This window comes from Tetrahymena thermophila (assembly GCF_000189635.1).
Source record: "Tetrahymena thermophila SB210 genomic scaffold scf_8254284, whole genome shotgun sequence".
NCBI lineage: Eukaryota > Ciliophora > Oligohymenophorea > Hymenostomatida > Tetrahymenidae > Tetrahymena > Tetrahymena thermophila.
Window position 1 is genome coordinate 128,001 of NW_002476121.1, and position 24,340 is coordinate 152,340.

At 22.9% G+C, this 24,340-nt stretch overlaps 4 protein-coding genes across 4 annotated transcripts; 2 read left to right on the forward strand and 2 right to left on the reverse strand. All coding sequences in view use genetic code 6, as the record gives it.

Annotated features, from left to right (window-relative positions):
* Positions 1–701: 701 nt before the first annotated feature.
* Positions 702–9,893, forward strand: TTHERM_00765150 (transmembrane protein, putative; the record flags this gene model as incomplete). Its single annotated transcript, XM_001025375.2, has 16 exons — positions 702–846; positions 897–1,307; positions 1,360–1,521; positions 1,601–1,954; positions 2,010–2,314; positions 2,364–2,543; positions 2,613–2,811; positions 2,875–3,425; positions 3,484–3,990; positions 4,046–5,466; positions 5,524–6,115; positions 6,170–6,319; positions 6,390–7,370; positions 7,461–9,549; positions 9,593–9,763; positions 9,826–9,893. 16 exons carry the CDS (start codon positions 702–704, stop codon positions 9,891–9,893), a joined length of 8,286 nt encoding a protein of 2,761 aa, XP_001025375.2.
* Positions 9,894–10,513: 620 nt separating this feature from the next.
* Positions 10,514–12,400, reverse strand: TTHERM_00765170 (starch-binding domain protein; the record flags this gene model as incomplete). The annotated part of the gene is made up of 1 exon (XM_001025376.1): positions 10,514–12,400. One exon carries the CDS (start codon positions 12,398–12,400, stop codon positions 10,514–10,516), a length of 1,887 nt encoding a protein of 628 aa, XP_001025376.1.
* A 1,802-nt stretch (positions 12,401–14,202) lies between these two features.
* TTHERM_00765180 (hypothetical protein) lies at positions 14,203–16,086 on the reverse strand (the record flags this gene model as incomplete). Its single annotated transcript, XM_001025377.2, has 1 exon — positions 14,203–16,086. One exon carries the CDS (start codon positions 16,084–16,086, stop codon positions 14,203–14,205), a length of 1,884 nt encoding a protein of 627 aa, XP_001025377.2.
* Positions 16,087–18,335: 2,249 nt separating this feature from the next.
* On the forward strand, positions 18,336–24,091 carry TTHERM_00765200 (ATPase, histidine kinase-, DNA gyrase B). The gene is made up of 2 exons (XM_001025379.2): positions 18,336–23,193; positions 23,367–24,091. Exons 1-2 carry the CDS (start codon positions 18,447–18,449, stop codon positions 23,825–23,827), a joined length of 5,208 nt encoding a protein of 1,735 aa, XP_001025379.2. The 5' UTR covers positions 18,336–18,446; the 3' UTR covers positions 23,828–24,091.
* Positions 24,092–24,340: the final 249 nt, after the last annotated feature.

Sequence of the window (24,340 nt, forward strand, 5' to 3'; positions counted from 1 at the left end):
TCAAAGTAAAAATATCATTCAAATTGCATTTTATGTTTCAAGGACTTAGTGATTTTATCATAAATTTGTTTAAAAAATTTATATGGGATATAAATAACTATCGCTTTTATTATAATCAAACACTAATATATTTAACTTATGTTGAATTCAAAATCCTGAAATGAATACAACATGGTTTTTTATTTGTTATTAAAGAAATTAAGTATATTTATTAATTAGCAGCTTAATAATTTTAATATTTAACAAAGATTAATATAAGGCAACCATTTTCCATTATACAACTCTTACTAATACTATTTGGAATTAAAAATACTTATTGAATTAAAAAAAAACATCTAGTTTAGGAATTAATTAATTGAATTTGATCATAAAAAAGTTTACAATAATAAGATTAATACTTAATTAAGTAACAAAAAAAAATAGATACTAATTAATTTGCACTTTTCAATTAATAATCCATGTTATTTGCTTGGATTTTCATATTTTTTTATCTAGCATCCAAATCTTTTTAATAAACACAAGGTTTATGCAGCTAATTTTAGAGCATATCGCGTATATTATTCCTCAATCTCTCATTTATTACTACCTTATTTAAATTATTTGATAATATTACTCTTTAAATAAAGACTATCCTTTTTATTTTAATAATCTAAAATTAAATTAAACTATAAATATAACGAATAGCACTAGTAAACAATAACATGAAACTTATAGACTCTTTTATAATAGAAAATACTAATTTATTAGTGATGGCATTCAATGGATTTTTATCTTTAGATTAAGAATTTTAAAGTACGATTTTCTTCTACGAGATTTAGTAGAACAAATTAATGGGCACAATCAAAAGTAAATTACTTTTAAAATATGATTAAAAGTGATAAATATTCTACTAATAGACTAGAATAATGTTAAAGGAGTTTAATATAATACTTTGAATAGCTAAATAATAGTAAGTACAACTAAATTCCTTCTGTTTTATGATATACCTCAGCTGTAATTAAAATAAAAAGTATAAACGAATTTAGGAAGTTAGATATTAATAAATCAAGGTATTATTTATTTGATAAACTCTTATCAAATGAAATTAATCAACTAGTTAGATGATAACAAAATTCAAATTGTTAATTTTCTTAGGATGGGTTTTACTGAATAAAATTATTAAAATATATATCATTATTTTTCAGAATAGCCTTAGCAAATAGCTTTACTAGGTTTACCTAATGGTTAACAAATTATTCAATTTAATGTATAAAATATTGTTTTTGTTTCTGATTTAACAGGGACTAGCTTTGTTTAGCTTGTTGGAAGTAAATTAAACATTTATAAAAAGTTAATTTTTACTATTTATTTACGAATTAGATGATTTGAGTATAATAAAAAATAATGGTTAGTACATAGCTGACACATTTTTTATACCTGGTTCTTATTGTTTTGCTAGTGTAATTTCTTAATCAGCTAATCTGGATATATGGAATTTACAGGACTATGCAACTTAGCAATAGCATTACGTTAGAACAATAGGTATACATTTTTAGTGAATCTTATTACATATTTTTATAAAAATTAAATTTCAGATATTCAAGTTAATTTTCTAATATAGCTTTAAGCAATCAGTAAGGGATAATCATAGATCAAATATTTTACTTCAAATAAGGATAGATATCATACATAATTTATACCTTAAAAAGAAATTTTAATGAAACTTCAGCTAGCTCGTATTATTTGGGATAAGTATGGGCTAGTTAGTTATAACTTGATTAAAATCTATTTATAACAGGCTACACAAATAGCAACTTACTTGTGAATGCAAACTAAAACTATCTTATAAAAATAGACATATTTTATTAGCAAAATATTCTTTTTGTTTATGATGATTTTGCAAATAATAAAATTAGGCTATTTAGTTTAGATAACTTAGTAACTTAATTGTAGCAGATTCCTTAAAGTTTTCAAGGTATTTATTTTGATTTTTTAAAAATTAAAAAATATTGTAAAAATTGTAAATATAGTTGAGTAGTTTGATATGAGAACTCAAGCAAGTTGGGTAGGGCAAAATTAAAAGATCGTTTCATTATAATAAAAAAACTTATTAATTTAACAAAATAATGATCCATCTTAACCATTAGCTTATTAGATGGCTTATTATTTAAATCTCTATGATATCTCTTTTAAAATTCAATCTCAATTTCTTTTAACTGATCATTACTTTAGCTTAGGTGATCTAATTAAGGTTTAAGGAGCAAACTCATAATACCTCTTAAGAGCATAAAATAACTAAGGAAAGAAGCTCAGAATATTTGACCCTACATAAAATGTATTTATTATAAAGTCATTATTGAATAAATTAAACACTTATTTTATAGGTTATAATTGGGGAATGGGAAGTTAGTAATAACAGTTAAACTGTATTAGACTTCACAAAAAGTGATCCTAATATATAAATATCTGCTTTTTACATTAATGGGAGCTATAATGTTTGCTTTGCTATATATAGTAGATATCCGAATGTCTACTAAAATGATATTACAAAATAAAATTATGGAGTAATAAATCAATAATTAATTAATTTTTTATCATCATATTTTTACAATATTTAATTAAAAAATTTTTAGATTGAATGTGTTTCATTTTCTACTGGTGATATGAATACTGTATAATATTATGTCTTAAACAATCCTGCAAACTCCAAGAGTTAACTTTTCTAAAGCGTATTTTACTCTTAAAAATAAAAAGAAATAATAGGATTCCTTTCATCTGGTTAATATTTAAGATGGAACATCATCACTAAAACTTTGATATAAAATGACTTCTGTAAATTAAAATAATTATTCATTATTAATTTTTAGTAAATAAAAATTTAAACTTTATAATTAGATAACATTCAAAATTGCTAAAACTCACCACTTCTCTCTCCATAATACATCTAAGAAGAAGATTCTCTTTTAGTAGATTGCAGTTAAGGATTAACATTAATTTAAGTTTATAAAAATTCTGCACAAACTATTTTAGTTAATAAACCTAATTCTCAATTAATGTCTTTCTAATATCTCAATATCAATAATAATAGGATACTAATTACTTTATAAGATTACTCTATGCTAAATTTAATAGACTTAAACGTTGTCTTATCCCCAACAAATAATATATAAAATAAATACTATCCTATATTGCTATATGATACAAATAAAATTGTGAACATTCTGCTGATTCCATCAAATATTTTATACATTTTTATGAATGATAGATTAAGTAAATTGAATCTTACACCTTGTGTAAACTATTCCTTAGATTCTTGCATCAATTCATGCTTTAAATAATACAATTTTTAAGTAAGTGATTAATTATAAAATTTAAGTAGTTATGGAATTGGTTCCTCTAATAATCCTTTCTTATCTTCAAATATGTTTCTTTTTAGCAGCCTAGAAGTATGTTAGTATTTTTCATATATATCTTTTTATAAATTTTTTTATTTTAATAATGTAGATAAATACAATCATTAACATGTTCTCTCAAATTTCTTCTTTAAATAGTATTTAAGTTGAAATAAATATTTAGGGATAAAATTAATTATCTTTAAGACAGGAATATTTTGCTAGCTTTGAAAAAAATACGATTGTGTAGATTAGTTTTTAATCTTTATAGTAGAATTAATTATCTATTATTAACTTGGCTAATAATATGATTATTTAAAATTATCAGTATTTTTAAATCAAAAATTTTGATCTAAGGATTTAAGCCCCTACTGATTCATCGTTGTTCATGGACTTTTAATGCAATTTAATATTTGCAAATATCCAATCATTAAATTTAAAAAATTCATTTGCTAAATCAGTAATGACCTTATAAGATGGAAGTGTTAAGTTGATTCCTTGTACAATTTTATTTTAGAATAGCAAAGCTTTATTGTAAGATATTACCATTCAAAACATTTCATTATTCAACCCTGCCAGTTATTAAGAGTTATTCAGCTTTACTGGTAATCAATAAAATGTAAATTTATTAATTTAAATTATGCTACCTATATTAACAACACAAATAAAAAAAGGAAATTGTATTTGATACTTTAAATATTACAAGCTCGTAGCTAGACGGTATGATCATCATAAATAATAAAAGCCCTTCTTAATTAAAAATAAATAATTTGTTTATTTAAGATAACACATGCTAGAATACTAATACAATTTACAGCCTACCTATATTCCTATCAATGACTTTTTCTGTAACTAAAGTAAATATCTATAAAAATGTCTTCTGTAATGATGTTTCGCTTTTCAATTCTTATCCTATCAATGATGATTCGATATAATCTCTAATTGACTCTTAAAATCAGTTTTAAAATATAAAAATTTTAGAAAACACCATTTACTATTCAAATCTAAAGTTTTTCTTTTTAGATTTGCAGCTTTATTCAAGTGGAAATCAGTCTAATTATATAAAAATAGAAGATCTTATGATTTAAAATAACATCCATCTGTAAACTAACTTGCTAGATACATCTAAATCATACTTTTAAACATATATATTTATCAATAACTTTTCTGGATTAAATATAAGAAATTCTTATTTCTACAATTAATAAGGAACTAATTTTATTAAAACAGCTAACACTTAAAATGTAACGATTCAGAGGCTTGAGTGCATAAACGATATCTTAAATTAAACTGTAGAAAACGGAGCTTGTTTAAAATTTTTCTAAATTTAAAATACAACTATAGATTAATTAGTCATTAAGAATTAATTCTCAAATGGAATCAATTTATTTAGCTTATATAACTAGGATTATCAAGATATAGTTTTGAGTTTAACCAATTCAAATTTTACTAATAATTTAATCTAGTAAATACAACAAATTTAATTGAGTGCTAACATTATGTATATTTCTAACTAACAAGAAGGTAATATTTTACTTTCTGGTTTGATTCTTTCAGATAACACTGTAAGAGCCGTTTCTGATTTAGTAGCGTTATCTACTGCTGGGATATATATTGATAGTTTTACTTCTTCTGTAAATATATAAAATAGTAAATTTTTAAACGTTATGACAACTACGATACTATCACATTTAAGTATCAATGCTTAAAATCTCTCTATTTTCTAATGCAAGTTTTAAAAATAAAAATACAAACCTTTATCAGAAAAAGAGAGCTAATAAAGTTTAGTCCTTGGTGGTATGATGAAAGTGAATGTCTAATACCTAAAAATAAATAACAGTTCTTTTAGTGACAGTAATGCATCTCTAGGTGGATTTATATATGTCACATCTCTTACACAAGTAGTTTTATCTATATCGATATTTGACTGTGATTTTTAAAACAGTATTTCAAACGATTCAAGTATTATTCACATCATAAGCCTTAGTGTTAAAGAATAGCTTAATATTTACAATAGCAATTTCACTAATATAAAATCAACTAATACTGAATCATCAAGAGCTATTTTTCTAACAAAAGACTCTCCAACGAATTTGTAAATTAAAAAAAATTTTAATGGGAATTAATATTTTTAATTGTATAAAATTTATAGGGGTAATTCTATGGAAGTTGTATTGAAAAATGTAAAATTTACTAACATCACTGGAATAAGTGATGTTAGCATTTTTTATTTGCAAGATTGTTAAATATAAGCAGAAAAAATTGTATATTATGGAAGAGAGCAAATTTCATAAGAAATTCTTTAAGATGACTCATATTAAGACGGATGTCTATTCAATTTGTAGAATTCTTTATTGAATATTACAGGACTAGAAATGTCTAGTTTAATTTAGAGAACTTCACCTTTGTTGCTAGATTAAGATAACTCAAATAAAGCAATTATATCTAATTCTGTTATTTAAAATATTTACTTCTCAAATAAGGGCTTAATTTCAACTAATACTGATCTAGAATTGAAATACTTCTAGGTAACTAATAGCTCTTACTTTTAATATGATTCTGGGAATGGAGCTTTAATATCAATTTCATCATCTAGTTTAAAAAATTATATTAATACTTTTATTGCTTTTTAGCTATAATTTTAAAATATTTACTCCACATTAAATTAAGCAATACCTATAAACGCCATTAATTTGAATACTGTCTCAGTGTTAATAACTAATTCAAGTTTCACTAATCTAATAGTAATTTTATTTTGTAATTTTTATAATTTATCAAATTTAAATTTATTTATTTAGGGTGGAGCTGTAGCAATTTAAAATCCTCAAAAATTTTGCACTATAAAATTCTCAAATTTCTTACAGATTGGGATGTAATAATAAAGTTAATAATCATAAATTATAACATCAGCTATTTCCCTTATTCTTAGCAATGATGTAATGAAAAATGTAATTTAATTAATTCTAATATTTATAGTTATTTGAAAAAAAATAATATATTTTTAATATTTTAAAAAAGTCAACTACTCTAATTTAATTTGAAGATATAAATATAACTTAGTCTATGTCTTACTAAGGAGGAGGACTCTACATCAATTCAAACGCTTAAAATAAATCACAATCTTTAAATTTGACAAGAGTTTCTTTTAACTAAAATTATGCAATTATTGGAGGTGGATATTTCATTTAAGGGATGAAAGTATACGAAAACTATTGTACTTTTGATTAGAATAGTGTAAAATACTATGGTAGTTAGGGATTTTAATATCCTACTTTTATATAATTAGTAGAAAGTGATATCCTTAAATAATATAGCTATTAGTATAATAATGATAAACAATATCTTCACCTAAGTAATATTACAAGCGGGATGACTTTGCCTAAATTGTCATTTAAGGTTTTAGATAATAAATATGAAGTTGTAAAATTTTGCATTGATTAATTATTTTATACTATCAGTGATTACAATTAACTTAATATTGAAATAGATCCAATATTTCATAAAAACAAAACTGACTATTACTATATTTAGGGGTAAGACCAAGTTGATTAAAACTGTACAGATTTTACTTTTACTTTTGACTAACTTTAATATATAGCAATTCCAAATGCTCCTGCTTAACTAAATGTTAATCACTACATAGTTAATTTGAATTACACTGTATTTACTAATTTAACTGCAAATTTTACAATTTTTTTGGATGTAGTTGATTGCAATATGGGTTAAATTAAATTATCTACAATAGGGAAATATTAAATTTGTTAAGCTTGTAGTTCTAATACTTTTACATTTGACTTTACTAAGTGTTATAATTGTCCTGATGGTGCTACTTGCCCAGGAGGCTCATAAATGCTTATTTAAAGTGGTTATTGGAGAGAAAATTAATACTCAAGCATTGTAGTTAGCTGCGACAATAATTACAATAATTGTATAGGAGGTACTGCAGGTAATTAACTATGTTTAGAAGGACATATTGGTCCTCTTTGTGAAGAGTGTGATGTAATCTTTTTCTGTTTTTAATTTATATATTTTTTTAATAGAGTTGTATCATATCACTCATAACTCAAATATAATTATTTTAAAATTTAGTTATTCGGAGTTATAAACGGAAATAGTTATACCAGAACTGGTGTATATAATTGTTCTCCTTGCAACGGTCAAGTAACAAATATAATAATTGTGATTTTTACAAACTTAGCACTTTTGTTTTAGTAATACGTTGTACTCACTTCAGACATTACTTACAGAAAGGCTAAGAGTAGATACTACAAATCTTAAATGTAGAAAAGGACAGATACTTCTTCTTAAATGGCTACCAAAGAAGAAGAGTTAAATAAAAATTTAAGCGTTTACTTAAAAATTTTAATGAACTACTTCTAGCTGGTAGTTATAATAAAAAATTTTTAAATTAACATTCCACTACCTTTAATAAATTTGCCTTAAACTATAAGTCGCCCTGTTGACCATGCTGTGAATACTTTAGACTGCTGGGTAAAAGATTGGAGTACAGGAATACCTTATGTTTATTTTAGACTAATAATAGCTTGTATTGTTCCTGCTGTATACTTTGCTTTATCAATGCTTCTCTACTTTTTTTATATGTTTTTAAAGAAACAAAAACCTAAAAAATATATTCTCACTTCATCAATAATATTTCTCTTTTTATATCTTTAACCAGACATGATTGAGAGAACAGTAAGTGTAATAGCTTGCAGATAAATAGGTAATAAAGACTATTTGTTAGGAGATTTACTTTATCTCTGCCATACATAAGATTATAAGAAATACTCATATACTATAGGGCTTTCTCTCTTTTTCTTATTTTTAATTATCGTGCCGGCATTTCTATTCCTGTCTTTAAGAAGAAATAAAACAAGGCTTAAATCAGAGAATTTTTTATTGCAAATGGGATATTTATATAGCGAATATAAAGAATCCAAATACTATTGGGAATTTGCTAAAATGTATAAAAAAATATTGACAATCATGGTGATAAATTTTTACTATAAGGATATTACTGTAAAAGGATTTATTGTAATATTTATAATCATTATTTATCAGTAGATTTCTGATAAAGTCAAGCCTTTTAATGTTTTAGATAATAATTATTTAGATTAGTTGTCTTGCAAAATAGCTGTACTCACTATTTTAATTGGGCTATTTATAAATAACAATCCTGATCCATATCAGGTTGTTATCAGCTTGATAGTAATGGCCATATTTAATTTGCTATTTTTTTATTGGATAGGACAAAGAATAGTTTATGAATATAAAGTACTTATTTAAAAGTATTACTTTTAAGTAAAATAAATATTCAAAAGATGTAAAAGAAGATTTTTTTCTAAGTCTATTACAAATTAACAATAATAGAGCTCTTAAAACAATCCTTATGATGCTGATTTAGAAAATTAAGAAGATAACCCAAATAACATTAGCAAATACAATTTAAATGTGATTGCTGGATTAGATGAAGCAATTAAGGCTAATCCTAATATAAGATATAACATCACAGTCAGCAGGCATTTTCCTCAATCACTTTAACTTAGAAAATTTAACTCAAATATGAGTTAGTATTATCATAAAACAGAAACTTTACGAGAATAAGTGGCAATTGATTTAAAAAAATCAAAAAGTAGCTAAAGCTCTAGAACATAACATAATGAAGATTAATAAAATTGGTAGGACCAGAGTTAAGAATTTTAATTTTTTTAGAAAATCACAAACAACAACAATAATTTTTAGGTATTGTAACCTCTAAGTTTTATAAGAAAGTAAACTAGTGTCTTTTAAAATCATTAGGAAGACCCTATAAATGAAGAATAGTCATAATTGGAGCATGATCATATTTAAATCTAACAGAATGATATGTCAAATTATTAGTAAGATTCAGTAATTCATCAAACTGAAAAAACTAAGAAAAATGATAGCTCATTATCATAATTAAATCTAACAGATATATAAATAAGAGATGATAATGATTAAAACACTTAAAGTGATGAAATAAAAATTAATTTTTAATCAAAATACTTAACTAAATCACCTAAAGTTAAAAATAATGACTAATATGTAGGCAAATAGCAGAAGGAATCTTTTTTAGATAGTTCTACAATTTAAAATTTAGATTTTACAGTTAAATTTGGAGGTGCAGATACCTCAAATTTTACATCCCCAAAATTAAGTATATTTATCTTAGTTGATCAATATTAAATTTTTTTTTTAAGGTTTAGGATCATAAAAGAATTAGACCAAAGAATAGTTCATCTTTCCTATTTAGTTGATCCATAAAGATAGTGGAGAAGTAAAAACTTTAAAATCAGCAAACTCCTGCAATGATTTAGAAAATGAAAAAGCTTAAGTCCCATACTAAATTAATGAGAGCATATTTACAAAAAGTAAATTTTTTATTTTGAGTGAAAATATTTTCGTATTTATAAATTTATATTAATTAAATTAGGATAAAATAGTATATTTCAAAGAGAGAAGAAAAATACTGATAACAAAATACTTTAAAATGAAATTTGACATTATACTAATTCATACATTTTATTAAAAAATTGCATTATTTTAATTAATTAATTAAACTAAATTGATAATATTATAAATTTGTTTTTGTAATTATTAATTTATAAAATTCAGTCAATTTTTCAATTTTAATTCATTTCTTTTTTTTTAAATTTTTAATTTGAGAAGATAGGATAATCATGAACGCTCGATTAGCTCAGCTGGTTAGAGCATGCGGCTGTTAACCGCAAGGTCGTAGGTTCGATCCCTACATCGAGCGCTTTTTTAATCTATAATTATCTACATAAAAATTTATTTTTTAAAAATGTATATTTTATATGGCAATCTAAATTTGCTAATAAAATATAATAAACAAATAAATAATATAAATAAAAATATAAAGTACTAAGAATATTTTAAAATAATTATCAAATTAAAATTTTTTTTATAATTTATCCATTTAATTATTATGTTAAGTAGATATTATTTTCAGAATTGTATTGTAAAAGGACTGTTTTATTTAGAAGAATTTATATTTTTTTACTTCTTTCTAAAATAAATCGATTTATTTGAAAAATATAATAATGTATTTACAAAAAGGTTAAATTGAAATTAAATTAAATATAGTGTATGTATGATTTTCACCCTTAGCTATTTTCGAAAACGTTATTATAAACTAAGTGCATAAGTTATTCGTCAGGAAATGCAGCTTCTCTTTTAGAACAAACATATTTAATTGCATTTTTAAGAGAGTAATTTTTATAAAGACTTAAATATAATATAGCTGTTTAAGGGGCTCTAGAAATACCACCAGTACAATGTAAATAAACAATTCTTTTTTAATTTTTAAGCAAAGTATTTAGTTTTTCTACAGCGCTTAGACCTTTATGATAAAAGTCTTAAAAAGATTTATCTTTTATTGGTATATTATAATATTCTATTCCACTCTTTTTATATTATTCTTTCAATAATTTTATATCCACAGATCTTCTTTGCATATCATCATCTGTTTAAAGACTTAGAACAGTATCAATTCCAAATTTTTTTAATTGCCTAATGTCACTTATATTATTAGAAATATATGGTCCTAGATAAAGATATTCAAATATGCTATCAAATGAGAGAGAGAAATCTAATTAAACTTCATTGTTTTCGCATAAAAATACTCCTTTATTGAGAGTATTTACTTGAATTTTCCCTTAAAGACGTTTATTTATACTGTTTTTAGATTAAAAATTTCGTTTGTTATCTTGATTATTTTAAATACTCTCAATCATAAGTTTGTGATTGATAGAATTAGAATTTATTGTTCTGTTTTATGATTATATCAGAAGCTCAGTTTTAAGATCTTCAAAATCAATTTCTGACAAAGAATGTGAAGACTAAATTGAAGATTATTTACAAGATCCTATAGCTGAGGCATTAAAATTTTATTCATCATTTAGTGGTTACATATATATAAAGCGGCCGCTTCCTTTTTCCCATTCTAATTAATTATTTCCTTCTTTTTGTATATAAAAATAGCGAATATACTCAGTGCTTCTATCAACAAATATTTATAGCTCCCAGCTTTGATTTTCTGGAATATAATTCATTTTTTAAGGATTTCTTAAATTTCCAAGCTCCTTGTGGTTGCCTGTTATATAGTAAATCTTTTTGTTTTTGTTCTACTTATGTATTAAATTGTTAATTTCTTAATTTTCTAAATTTTTTTCCCCTTATTCTTCTTAAATTTTAGCAGAAGAAGAGTCAAAATATGGTGAAGAGGAACATTCTTGAATTAGATTTCTTGAATATTAATATTAATTTTCCAAAGATTGAGGATTTTATATTAAATTTTAATGACTTTCTAAGTTTTATTCTTTATTTCCTGTTTCTATGTTTTAATTATCAATTTCATAATTTTAACAAATCATATCTTTTATCCTAAAAATGATAGATTTTTTATTCCAAACATCATAAATAAATATTTAATTTGTACATTTTTTACTTTATTCTGTATTTAGTTAAGACTATAGTCTTTATTGAGGATGCTAATATCTAAGAATATTATTGCATTAGTTAAATTAATCATCAAAGATTTTGGAATTTCTAAATAGAATGTTCTCTTTTTCTTAAGACTCTGCTAATATCTAAGAATAGTAATAAAATCTATTTTAGCCTTCTTCCCATTATACTTTTTAATTTTTTTCATCTATCAATATGTATTTATACTCAAGGATTTTTTAAACATTAGAAGATCCATTTAAATTTATTATAATCTATCCATTCCAAATATTGTTGTTATTCCATTGTAAATTTAAAGCTTCTTCTTTTTTCCAATTTCCTAGTTCATGAATGTTACCAACAATCGCTAATCTTTCTCCATAGTTAGTTTAGTAACTAATCTACCAGTTGACTATACAGAGCTAATTAGTAGACGATAATCTTTAAATTGGATCAGCTCTAGCTCCATAAAGATGCTATTGTTAATGGTTAGCTGCAATATCATTATGTAAATGAATTTTATTAATATTTTGGTTACTCATTCAGCAAAAGGTTTTGCTTAATATAAAAAATAAGATAATATATTGTTTTAGCTTTTCTGTTTGCTAAAAAGTAAAGTTTTTCTTTAAATTTAATTTGTTTTTAATCGATTTTTAATAATAATAAGAAATTTAATTTTGATTAATTTTTATTCAAATTATTGTTTATGACAAATTCAGCTTATAAAATTTTTGGAATTATTCATAATAAATATTCGGTGATATTCAATGTAATTTAATATAGTAATTATTATATACCTTTACATAATTATTAATTTTACTATTCCAATTTAAATTATGGTGATTCTTTTGAACAATTTTTACTGTTTAAATGAATTTTAAAAAAATATCAAAAGTATTATTCATCATTTTTTTATATGGACCATATAAAAATAGGAGATTGATTTTTCAATATTTTTAGATAAAAGTTTCACCATAAATCCAAAAAATTATAAGTAAAATAATGTAATTTCAATTTCTATAAATTTTTTTTTGCTTGCTTTTGAAGTTTATACTTATTTATATAATTTTTTTTGTTGTAAGTTATTTAAAATATGAAAACAAAAACAACACTAAATTTTAGTTTAATATTTTTCAAACCTCATTTACTATTTTCAGTAAAAAATATATAATGCTAAAAGAAAAAATAATTCAAAATTAGGGGTTAACAAATTTAATAAATATTCGTTTTAGGTAAGTTATTTATATGAAAAAGCATAATAATTGTTAAATAGAAGGCATTTAAATTTTATAAAGACTATTTAAGATATCTCATCTTTTAACTAGCTATCTATTCCTAAAATTAATCAAATAGAAAAAATATCCAATATTATCATAAAAAAAATAGGCAATTTTAAGTGATTTTTCATTTAAATTTAAGTAAGATTCTTTAATTTTTAAGTTATGATTTTGTAAAATTATTAATGGTAGATATTATTAGTATAGTTTGAATGCTAGGCCATATCCAAATAAAGTAATTAAAATATTCCTTAATAAAAGTAATAAAGCATCGTTTCAATCAATCAAGCACTAAGAATTACTTCTATTAAAATTATATTAAGCTTATAAATATGCTTATTACAGAATTTAGCAAAATTCATAAATATGAGTAAGAAATAGACTTTTTTCTTTGTTCTAATCTATTTTTTATCTATAACCAACATAAAATTTTTAATAAAATAAATTCTTTTTTGATAAAGAATAATATAGAAAAATAAATTTTTTCATTTAATTAAAATAATTATATTAAATATTATAAACATCTTCAGCTATTTTATATAACACTCTATTTGAAAATTGAAATATTATTCACTATTTTTATATATTATTAGATTTAAAAATTAAAATCTTCAAGAAGGCTTATGTGCATTACGTATCATCATATTGGTATACTTCAATTTATGACTGTTTATATCAAATAAGTAATCATAATATATTCTGGAAAAAAAAAAAATCTTGAAACAATATTTATTAAACAAACTATATGTTTATTCAAAATGGATTACTTGCCTAAAATAATTGAATGATTGAACAAAAAAAAATTTTAATTTGAATATTTAATTAATATTAAAAAAAATCACTATTCATCATTTTTGTTACAAACATAGTTTAAATTACATAAGATACATTACCAATAAGTATATCAATCAATATTCATTTTATAAATATTTTTCAATAAATTTAATTTATTATAATTATAAAATAAAGTTCTAATTAATCTAGACAATTAATTAGATTACAATTTTAAAATAAAGTACTGATTAATCTAGATAATTAATTTATTCATTAACTAATTACCTTTTTTCTCATTCAATTGATAAATCAAAATGCTAAAAGTCTTGCTTGTAAATAAGTAATTAGCAAATTTATTTCTTATATGCCAAACATAATAATATATATTGCAAATAAGTAGTCTCTAACTTAAATCTGCATTTAAAGAAATCAAGTTTTTACTATGCTCCTATGAGTTACTACTGATTGAATTTTTATTTTAAATTAACAAAAAGTTTATTAATGCCTCTATGGATTGTTAAATATGAAGACTACCTATACAGTGCCACACATTTAGATAGTTGTTAAAGAGAAAATTAACTAAAAAATTTTTCAATACCTTCTAATAATAGTAATTCATTAGACTTAAATTCGCAGAAAGATTCCATGACCTATAAATATAACTCAGGTTTATTTTTTTCAATGTAAAATTTAGCTAGACTATTATGAGCTGAAGAGCATTTAGGATTGATTCCAATAGCTTTCCAATTATGCTAAATGAATTCTTCTCTGTCTGGAGTATACCTTACATTACCAACTTTATGAACAATTTCTGCAGATTAATTAGTATTGTGGACTAAATTGTACAATGTATTATAAAATCTTAATTAAAGTACTTCATTTCTATCAAAGGCCGCTCTTGCAACTTAATATGACATATATTCTAATTGATCACAATTTATTCTCTAAAATAAAGGATACCAAAATTCTTTTAATGAAAAGCTTAAACAATCATGTTCACTTTAACTATTAAAACTATAATAAATAGAACTAGGTAATTTTGGCATACCTGTCTTTACTATAAAATCAATACATTTATCATATGCCCTTGTCTTAAACAGAAGCATGGAGTAGTTTTATTAAAAATTAAAAGAATTTTCAAAGCCAGGATTTTTTTTCAGGAATTCTTCCAATTGAAATATCATCTTGTTGTAAGTTGCCTATATAGGATACTCATTTAGGTCCCTGTAGGTTAAATAATTTCTGCTATCCAAAGGTTCAATTATTGTTTAATATTCTAAATGTTCTGAGAAAATACAATAATATGGTACCATCTTTTCATTCAGGAGCTTATCGTTTGGGTCATAAAGGAAATATGTTACCATCAAAACAAAATGCTTTTTTCTTTGATTTAATGTATATTAACTTGGATTACCAAATAAGATTCTGTAAACATGAAATAATTTTTCTTAAAAAATCATTTCAGCTTTTTGTGTTTCTTTGATATTAGATTCAGTTTCATTGTGATGAGGGTAATCAAATTCATATAATCTTTCTTCTCTCTCAAATTCATCTTCTAATATACTTTTTCCATTATCAAATCCTTCTTATAATTTCAAATTTTCTTATGCTAATCTATTATTTCTAATTTCTTGAAAATGTTTATATCCTAATGCGTCATCATAAAATAAACTCTCGTAGTATCTAAAAGAATTATTTTTTAATTCTTGATCTCCTTGGTAGTATTTTGATTTAAATTAATATAACTTTTTAGGCATTTTATGGACTATATTACCTTTTTAATCCCTAATATACATGGTTGTTTTGAAATCAAAATCATTATCATGAAACCACTTCATTTATTTGATCGCATTAATATATGTACCATATGATAACTCGCAAAATCTGTCTTTTTCATATTTTTATTCATCTAAATATTTAAGTTCGCTTAGTTTATTTATTTTTTCTTATATAAATTTATTCATAAACCCCATAAGCATATAGCATTAATATCCATCTTCATTTCTCATCGATGAAAGAATTTAGCGGATTACTGTTTTTGGAAAAACTGGCAGATCGTAATCTGAAACTTTATTGTACTACCTTAGATTTTAGAATTCATGCTTATCGAAGTACTCTTTTATTTTCCTTCTTTATTATTCCGTATAAGTTAGTTTTTGTTAATAATCGTAATACATAGTATATCTTTATTTTTAGTATGATAGCTAACTTCTCTGTTTTTATAAATTTATTAACTACTTGATTTAAGTTTATTAATTGATATTTATAAGAAAATGATTTGAATTTTATATTTAATGTTAATTAAAAATTCTTATTTGGTCGTACTTCAATATTCTATTATGTAAAATTCAAAGATATGCTAAAATCATTATAAATGGTAGTCTTATCTGTTCTCCTAATTACAAAAAGTTATTTCATTACAAAATACACAAAAAGAAATTATTTTTTTAAATAAATGATAAAAAATACTATCAGGTACAACTTTAAAAATACCAAATATTCTTAGATTTCAATTTTAAGACTTTTACATTTTTTTAATTGCTTTTAAAAAAAATTAATTTAAAAAATTTTAATATATTTGTTTGACTATTCTTTACAGAAAATATAATAAATTTTTTATTTAAATTTGTTTAAATTATTTAAGAAGTAATTAATTATCGATTTTATCAGTATAAAATATTTGTAAATTGCTTCGGTAATGTTTTAACAAGTTATTGTAATATAAGATCACTTACAAGTTCACTGAAAAACTTTGAACTATAATAGATAAAACAAAATGATACAATAATGTCAACTTTCTTCTCATAAATTTTTTGTTTGAACAAAATAAATAAAATTTTAAGTAGCAATAAAAGTAAATAATTCTTTTAAAAATATTTTAATGAGCTACTACAAAAGATCTGCTTACTTAAAAAAATAAAATAGTTATTTTTAAAAAAATAAAATTTTTAGTTTTTTAATTAATTATTTAAAATAAAATACAAAAATGTAGATAAACACTAAAAAGTAATAAAAAATATGATTGGATAATTTATATTGTCTAAAAATAGCAAAAAAATGATAGATAGATTTTATTAAGAGATTAATATATTTTGTAATTATTTAGATTTCTATAAGCCTATAAAGTTACCACTGTTCATAATATTTCCTCATAATTTATTAAGTAATAGCATGAATTTAGATATTTTAGGGAAATTGCTCATTAAAAATATCCTAAAGAAAAATACTATTAACATTAATTTAATCAAAAGGAGTTTGATAGATTTTAATAAATTAATATTTTTACCTTTAAATTAAAAAATTATCTTATTTTTGTTATCAATCTGGGAATTAATGGAAGAGATTATTAAAAAATTGATATGAATATTATTAATTAATTAATTTCTTTTTGATTTACATTAACCTAAATGAAAAACTTAAATTAAAAAATAATTTGCATTTGTTTAGATAGATAGATTGATTGATTAATTGACTAAAAGTTTTTGCATTTGCGCATAGTTTTTGTGAGAGTTAGTAAAAAAGAAACAAGATTAAAAAGAAAAAAGAAAAAAAAAGTTGAAAAGCAAATAAAAAAATAATTGGATAGAAATATTTTCCAATTTTAGACGCCTTTGAAAATCAATTTATTTTAAATATTATCCTATAATAATTTTAATTGCAACAATATTTGTAATTTGGTTTTGACTACTTCATTTTAATTTATACTTTTAGTGCAATATCTATTTATATAATATAAAGATAAACTATACTTGTTATTAAATATTGTTAAGTTAGTATTAGCTATTTTTCTAAAATAGGCTTATAAAAATATCAATTATTGCTACTCTATTTACCACAAAAGACATCCGTCTTAGATAAATAATTTAAGATTATTAAAACAGAGAAGCTTAAATAGGTATTAACCATTCAGAAGTAAAAACGTAGCTCTAAACTGTGATTTTACCTTTAATTTTGATACCATTTCAGAACCAACAAAAATAGTTGCGATTGAAAGATAATAAAATATTAGGATTTAACTTCATATCATAAGCGAAAAGGGTACAAAAAAATTAAATTTTTTGATATTCAAGGTATGAAGGAATGTATATCCGATTAGGAATAGCAAAATTAAAAGTATAGAAAATAATTATAGCGATTTTCTCTTGAATTCAAGTAAGGGGATTTAAGAGAATTCTACCATCTGCTCTTTGAAAGATACTCATAAAATTTATTTAACACCGCTATGACGTTTAAGATTTTAATACTAGCTTCCTTTATTGTTGGGGAAATTGTTATATTAAGTGATGTGTATGTGTTCATACTATGCATTGTTTGTTTATTTCTACTTATAACATTATGGATAGCAGGCTATAAACTTAAGCATTAGATTCCTACTGTATTTAGAATAAGTCATGTTCTTATTTCAATGTTAATGTATATAATAATACTGCAAATAGATGTTAAATATGAAGAATATATTATAATAAAGGCTAAATCTTAAAATGCTCTAAAAAATACGTACTAGTTTGAATACAGCAGATAAGCAGCTTTTTATTCAATGTTATTTAGCCTCTACCAAATTGTATATATTCAAATAGAAATTAAGTGGTTCTTTAGGGTTTTTCATTTTTTGTTTATAATAGCTATCAACTGGTTTATACTAGGCATCAATTAATTGGCAATAATTAATGGAATTTGTTATTTTATTTTCATAGTTATTTTATTTTATTAACTTGAAATCTCTAAAAAAGAAGATTCTTTTTAAATGTATCGAGTCATAGAAGACTTTTAATCTTTAAAATCTCTAATTAATGATATACTACCTATGTAAATATTTATAGTTTAAAGAAATTCTCAACAATAACAGCAAAAATCTAACAATTCTAACAGTAATAACTAAGACTCTCAAGGCAATCAAATCCCAAATAATATTATTTAAGATTAGATTTAGGATGAAACAAATATTAAAAAAGAAATAAAAATCAATATTAAAAAATCATCAGTTGATAAAGAAAGCTTGAATATAAATGGAATCTCAACTGCTGTTAACTCTAACAAGCAAGAAAACTAGCAAATATAAAATTAATTTAATTTTTAAAAGAGGAAGGAAAGCTCTTAAAGTGGGAGGATGAAAGCAATAAGTACTCACAAATAGCAAGAATTATAAAACTTGGCAATTAATATAATAGCTAATAAAGGAACAGACCCTTCAAGATCACCTGTGAGGAAATCTACTCAGCCAGATAAAATGGCTATATAAATTAAGAATATGAATGTAGAAGAATTAAATCAAATGAAAATAAAATAAAATAATTTTTAACTTTAGACATAAGAAAATGAAGACAATAATATAACTGAGCACTTATAAACAAATCCTCCACTAATTAATAGATATGATGATACAATACCATAAGGCTCTGTTTATAATTAACCTTCGATAAATAGGGATATAAATGGACTTTAGTCTCAATAAGAGTAGTAATTTATATAAGCAAATCCTTTAAAAATAGCTTTTGCTAATAAACTCGTATTACAAGACTTTCATGGAAATAATTTTGAAGACATTTTAAAAGAACTTACAAATATCTAGATACCTATAACTAATAAAAATAATTGCAATAACGCATATTCTTAGAATGATTAAAAGAGAAATAGCAAAAAATTAAATACTGAAACATTATAAGATACACTACTTTCTAAGTTGTATGGTAATAATCCTATAAAATTAAATTAATTAAATCCAAATTCTAGCATTATCAATAATGGATAACCAAGTTATGTGTCAGCGTAAAGGAATATCTATAATTTGCAACACAATATAATTAATAAAGGAAATATGTCGAATAGAAAGTCTCCAGCAGATAATACAAATGAAATTCAAGCCAATTTTGCTGAAGAATTAGAAACTCAAAAAAATTAATAAATATTTTAAAGGTCAGAGTTTGTCAATAATACTGGTCGAGAATTCTAGAATACTCTTCAAATTAAATAAAATCCAGCTGCAGTAAACCACAACTATAGTAATAACGGATTACAAAATGGTTCTGAAATAGATTACAATAGCAGGGCGATAGCAATATCTGAAAGAGGAGGGAATCCAAATCAACCAAATTTAACTACCCATCATGTAAATTAATGGAATAGCATAAATAGACTGGGAAATTAAACAGGAATAAACTATGGAAATGAAAGTATTCATATTCATAATGATTCAGCAATTTTAAATTAATCTAATATCTAATAAGGTCAATGCCCTATATAAAATTATTAAAATATTTATTAAACAATAATCAACTAAAATAATTTAAATAATGATAGTCTAAACATGTATAATTATATTCCAAATAGCAAAATCAACAAAGTTTGGGAATATCTTAATTGTTATTTTAAAAGAAGTAGTAATATTGCTTTTTCTTCAAATCAAAGACGTAATAATAATATTTCTGATATACCAAGCATACCTCAATAATAACAGCAGAGTACTTAGCCATAAGTAGAAGATAAAAACTATGATATTAAACTTGTTGAGTGCAAGTGGGAAGGAGAAGAATCAATTATGGTTATAATGAATAACATAAATGAAAGGCTAATGAGAGAAAGACTGTTATAGATAGAGCAGTATAAAGATACTATGATTGATACCATAAGTCATAATTTAAAAACTCCATTAAATTGTATCTTGGCTCCTTTAGAGAGCATAAAATTTATTTTATAAGAAGAAAAAGAAAAGGAAGAAATGATCTAAAAAAATAACTAATTATTGAAAAACAAAAAAGTAAATTTAGCTAAGAATAAAAATGAAGTTAATTGCTTAGAAAACAAATAAGATTTGAACTGTGACTAGATTGCTTTATAAAATAGAGACCAAATTGAATTAAATTCTTTGATTTTGAAAAATAAATAATACTTGAGTGAAGAAATTTAAAAACAGGTTTCAATGGCTATTAATAATTGTCAATTATTATTATACATGATAAATGATATGATTGATTATAGTGAGATTATAAAAGGGGAAAATTAATTTAATTTAAACATAGATTACTTCAAGCTCAGCTATATAATTAACACATTAAACAATTTATTTTAAGATTAAATGTAAAGCAAAAAGATAGAATTCAAAATCACTTCTAAGATAGACTTAAGTGAATCTAAACTCCTTCACGACTAAAGAAGATTATTACAAATTCTTGTTAACTTGATAAGCAATTCACTTAAGTTCACATTTAAAGGAAAAATAGAACTGATAATCGATACGCCTTCAGATGAAAATAATATAAATTTAGGTTCTATGCACATGTTTTAAAATAACTAAATTTCAACTGGGAGATATTCTAACTCTCCCTCAAGTAATAAGAATAAACAACTAGATACTAGGTCTCTCTAGAGTAATTTACTTTTCAAAAACTGTAAAAACCAAGAGATTATACAATCTAATAATAATCTGATAGATAAACTTGCTGATAAGAAAAAACTATTTAAAAAAGAAAAGCATATTAGATTTACTGTTGTAGATTCTGGAATTGGGATGTCTCATTAAAAGCTATAGAAATTAAAGAGGATGCTTTTTAAAAAAGAAATATTTAACATACAAAATAGCTCAGGTCTCGGATTAACTATGTGTTATTCACTTATAAAATAAATAGGTTGCCAACACACACATTTAGAAATATAATCTGAAGAAAATATTGGAACTAAATTTTCATTTACAATACAGTAATTTTATAGAAGCTAATAACAATTAGCTGTTTTAGGAAACACAAAGAGTAAATTTTAATCTGCAAGTCCTTAACAAAAACAAAGCAATTTTGCTTTATCAATTAACACACAATCACTAAGTGCTAATACAGGCTTTTAGAAAATTCAACTAAATAACTTGGAAATAAAAGAAGAGTCAGTATAAACTAAGATATCACCTCTTATTAAATAAGACTCAAAAAAATTAAATTTGTTACCAGAGAGTGTTGGCAGTAATTAAATAATTTTAAATTCTTAATAATTATTAAAAAATGGAAAATCTTCAAACACAGGATTATCAAAAAGTCCAACATATAATTTTAGCAATCTCCACACTAAAACAACTTTAGAAAATTAAAATATGATTTAAAAAACTTTGAATACAATCTCAAATGATGAACATATACTCGATATGAGCACAGAAGAAATATAAGGAATTAATGATATTAATAAGGTAAAAGTGAATAATAAAACTCACTCTACAAATCTAAACTAAAAGTAAAATCTGAATATTTAAATAATTTCACCATAAAGTACATAAAAAGAGATATTGAAAGAATACAAAACTACTGTTAGTAATATTCAAAATAATAATCCTAATAGTTCTCCAACAGGAAATAGCGTTAACTAAGAAATTAATAACAATATAAACCATAAGAGTTTAAATATACAGAAGCAAAATAGCCTTGTAGTAAATATGAATTTATCTACTACTAGTAAAAATACCAAGTCTTAAAAGAATTAACTAGGAGTACAGAGCTTAAACTAATTTTCTATTGCTTCATTAGGAGTTAAATAAGAAGCTTAACAAAAGAGTAGAATAAATTTGAAAGAATCCAATAGCAACTACTCTAATATTAATCAACGTTATACTATGATATTTGGCAAAAGTGTAAAAAGTGATGGTATAGAAAATAACTAGAATGATTAAGAAGGAAATTTTGGAAATGATTCCATAGAAGATAGAGTAAATAGTAGTAGCTCTAGTGATCAAGAAAACTAACAGAACTTACATAACTCTAATATAAAATAAGGTAAAATGAATTACTTAAATGAACGTATTTCATATAACGCTCCCGATGAAGATTTTGTAGATGTATTAAATGAATAGAGTCTTGCTAATAAAGAAATTTAAGAAAATGAAATAGGTTTAGAAATCCCCAAAAACTAAGTAGATGATCTAGAAAGCAAATAGTCAAAGTTTACAAATATTCAAAGAAAAGCATTTCTAACTTTTGGTTAATCAGATTTTAATTAAAAACTTGCTTAAATCAATTAAGGTTTAGGATCTAGCTTTACAATTTAGTAAAAAGAAAGAAGTAAATAGCAAATAGTTTAAGATGATAAAAGCTAATTTTAAAATAGCTAGGATGGAGAATTCAGTGAACCTTTATCAGAAAATGTAGATAAAATATTAACTGTTAAATATAACTTTCAAACAATATCCAAACTAAAAGAATCTACCACTTAAAATTTTACATTCGATCACGTTATCGAAAATAAGAATATATCTCATACTGTTTTGTTATAAGAAGATTAAGACAACAACCTTTCTGATTAAGAACTAAGCAGTAATTATTTAAGTTTATATTAAAATTTAAAAATATTTTTATCTTTTATTTATTATTTTTTGCTTAAAGATAAGAGGTAAACATTTTTCAAATCATTAAACTATTATTTGAGAAAATCCTCTTTAAAATGATAATAAAATTTTTTTAAACATTTTTATAATTATACAAAATAGACAGCAACATACTTCCTCACTTACATACTGAATAAAGCATTTAGTAGACTTTAGAGATGATTTTAGAAAGTAAGCATGTGCTTGTAGTAGATGATACTATTTACAATATCATTTCGTTAAAGATATTCTTTAGAAATGTTTAAAATCTTAACATTGAAGAAGCCTATAATGGAAGAGACGCATTATAAAAATATTAAGAAAATGCAATTAATGGAATCTTTTACGATTACATATTTATGGATATTGAAATGCCAATAATGGATGGTTTAGAGTGTATCAAACACATAAGAGAGTTTGAAACAGCCAATTCTTTAAAAAAATCAATTATTATAACAGTGACTGCTTATGAAAGAGAATAACAAGAGGTTATATTAGCAGGAGCAAATGCTTTGATTGCTAAGCCAATCTAAAAAGATAAATTTTTACAAACCCTAAGAATTCTATAACTACCTAACTAATGAACTAATATAAAGATAAAGTTGAAATTAATTCAAATAAAAATATTTATTATTCAAAAATATAACTAGATATTTAATTATTGATGATCAATAGCAATTTTGAAATAAAAATAAAAAATAATTTTCAAGAAATATAAAATAAAAACTAATATAATTTTACAAATGAATAGGAGTTTATATTTTAATTAAATTTTAATTTTTTATATTATTTTTAAAAATATTGTAAATTTTTAACATTATCCTTAAGTATTGATGCAATATACTAATTAGAGTTCATAAAGTAATAAATTTTTATATAAAATTTAAATCAAAATCAATTAAATGAATATAAAATCCAATAAGTTTATGATTTGTATTAAAATATAAAAAAATGTTTTGCTATTTTAGTAAATAAGAATTCATTAATAATAAATAAAAATTTAACAAAACATAATTAATTTCTAGAAATATATCGATTAATATAATTTTAAAAAATGATGAGTAATCATGGTTAGTGTTAGTGTTATAATTGATGCA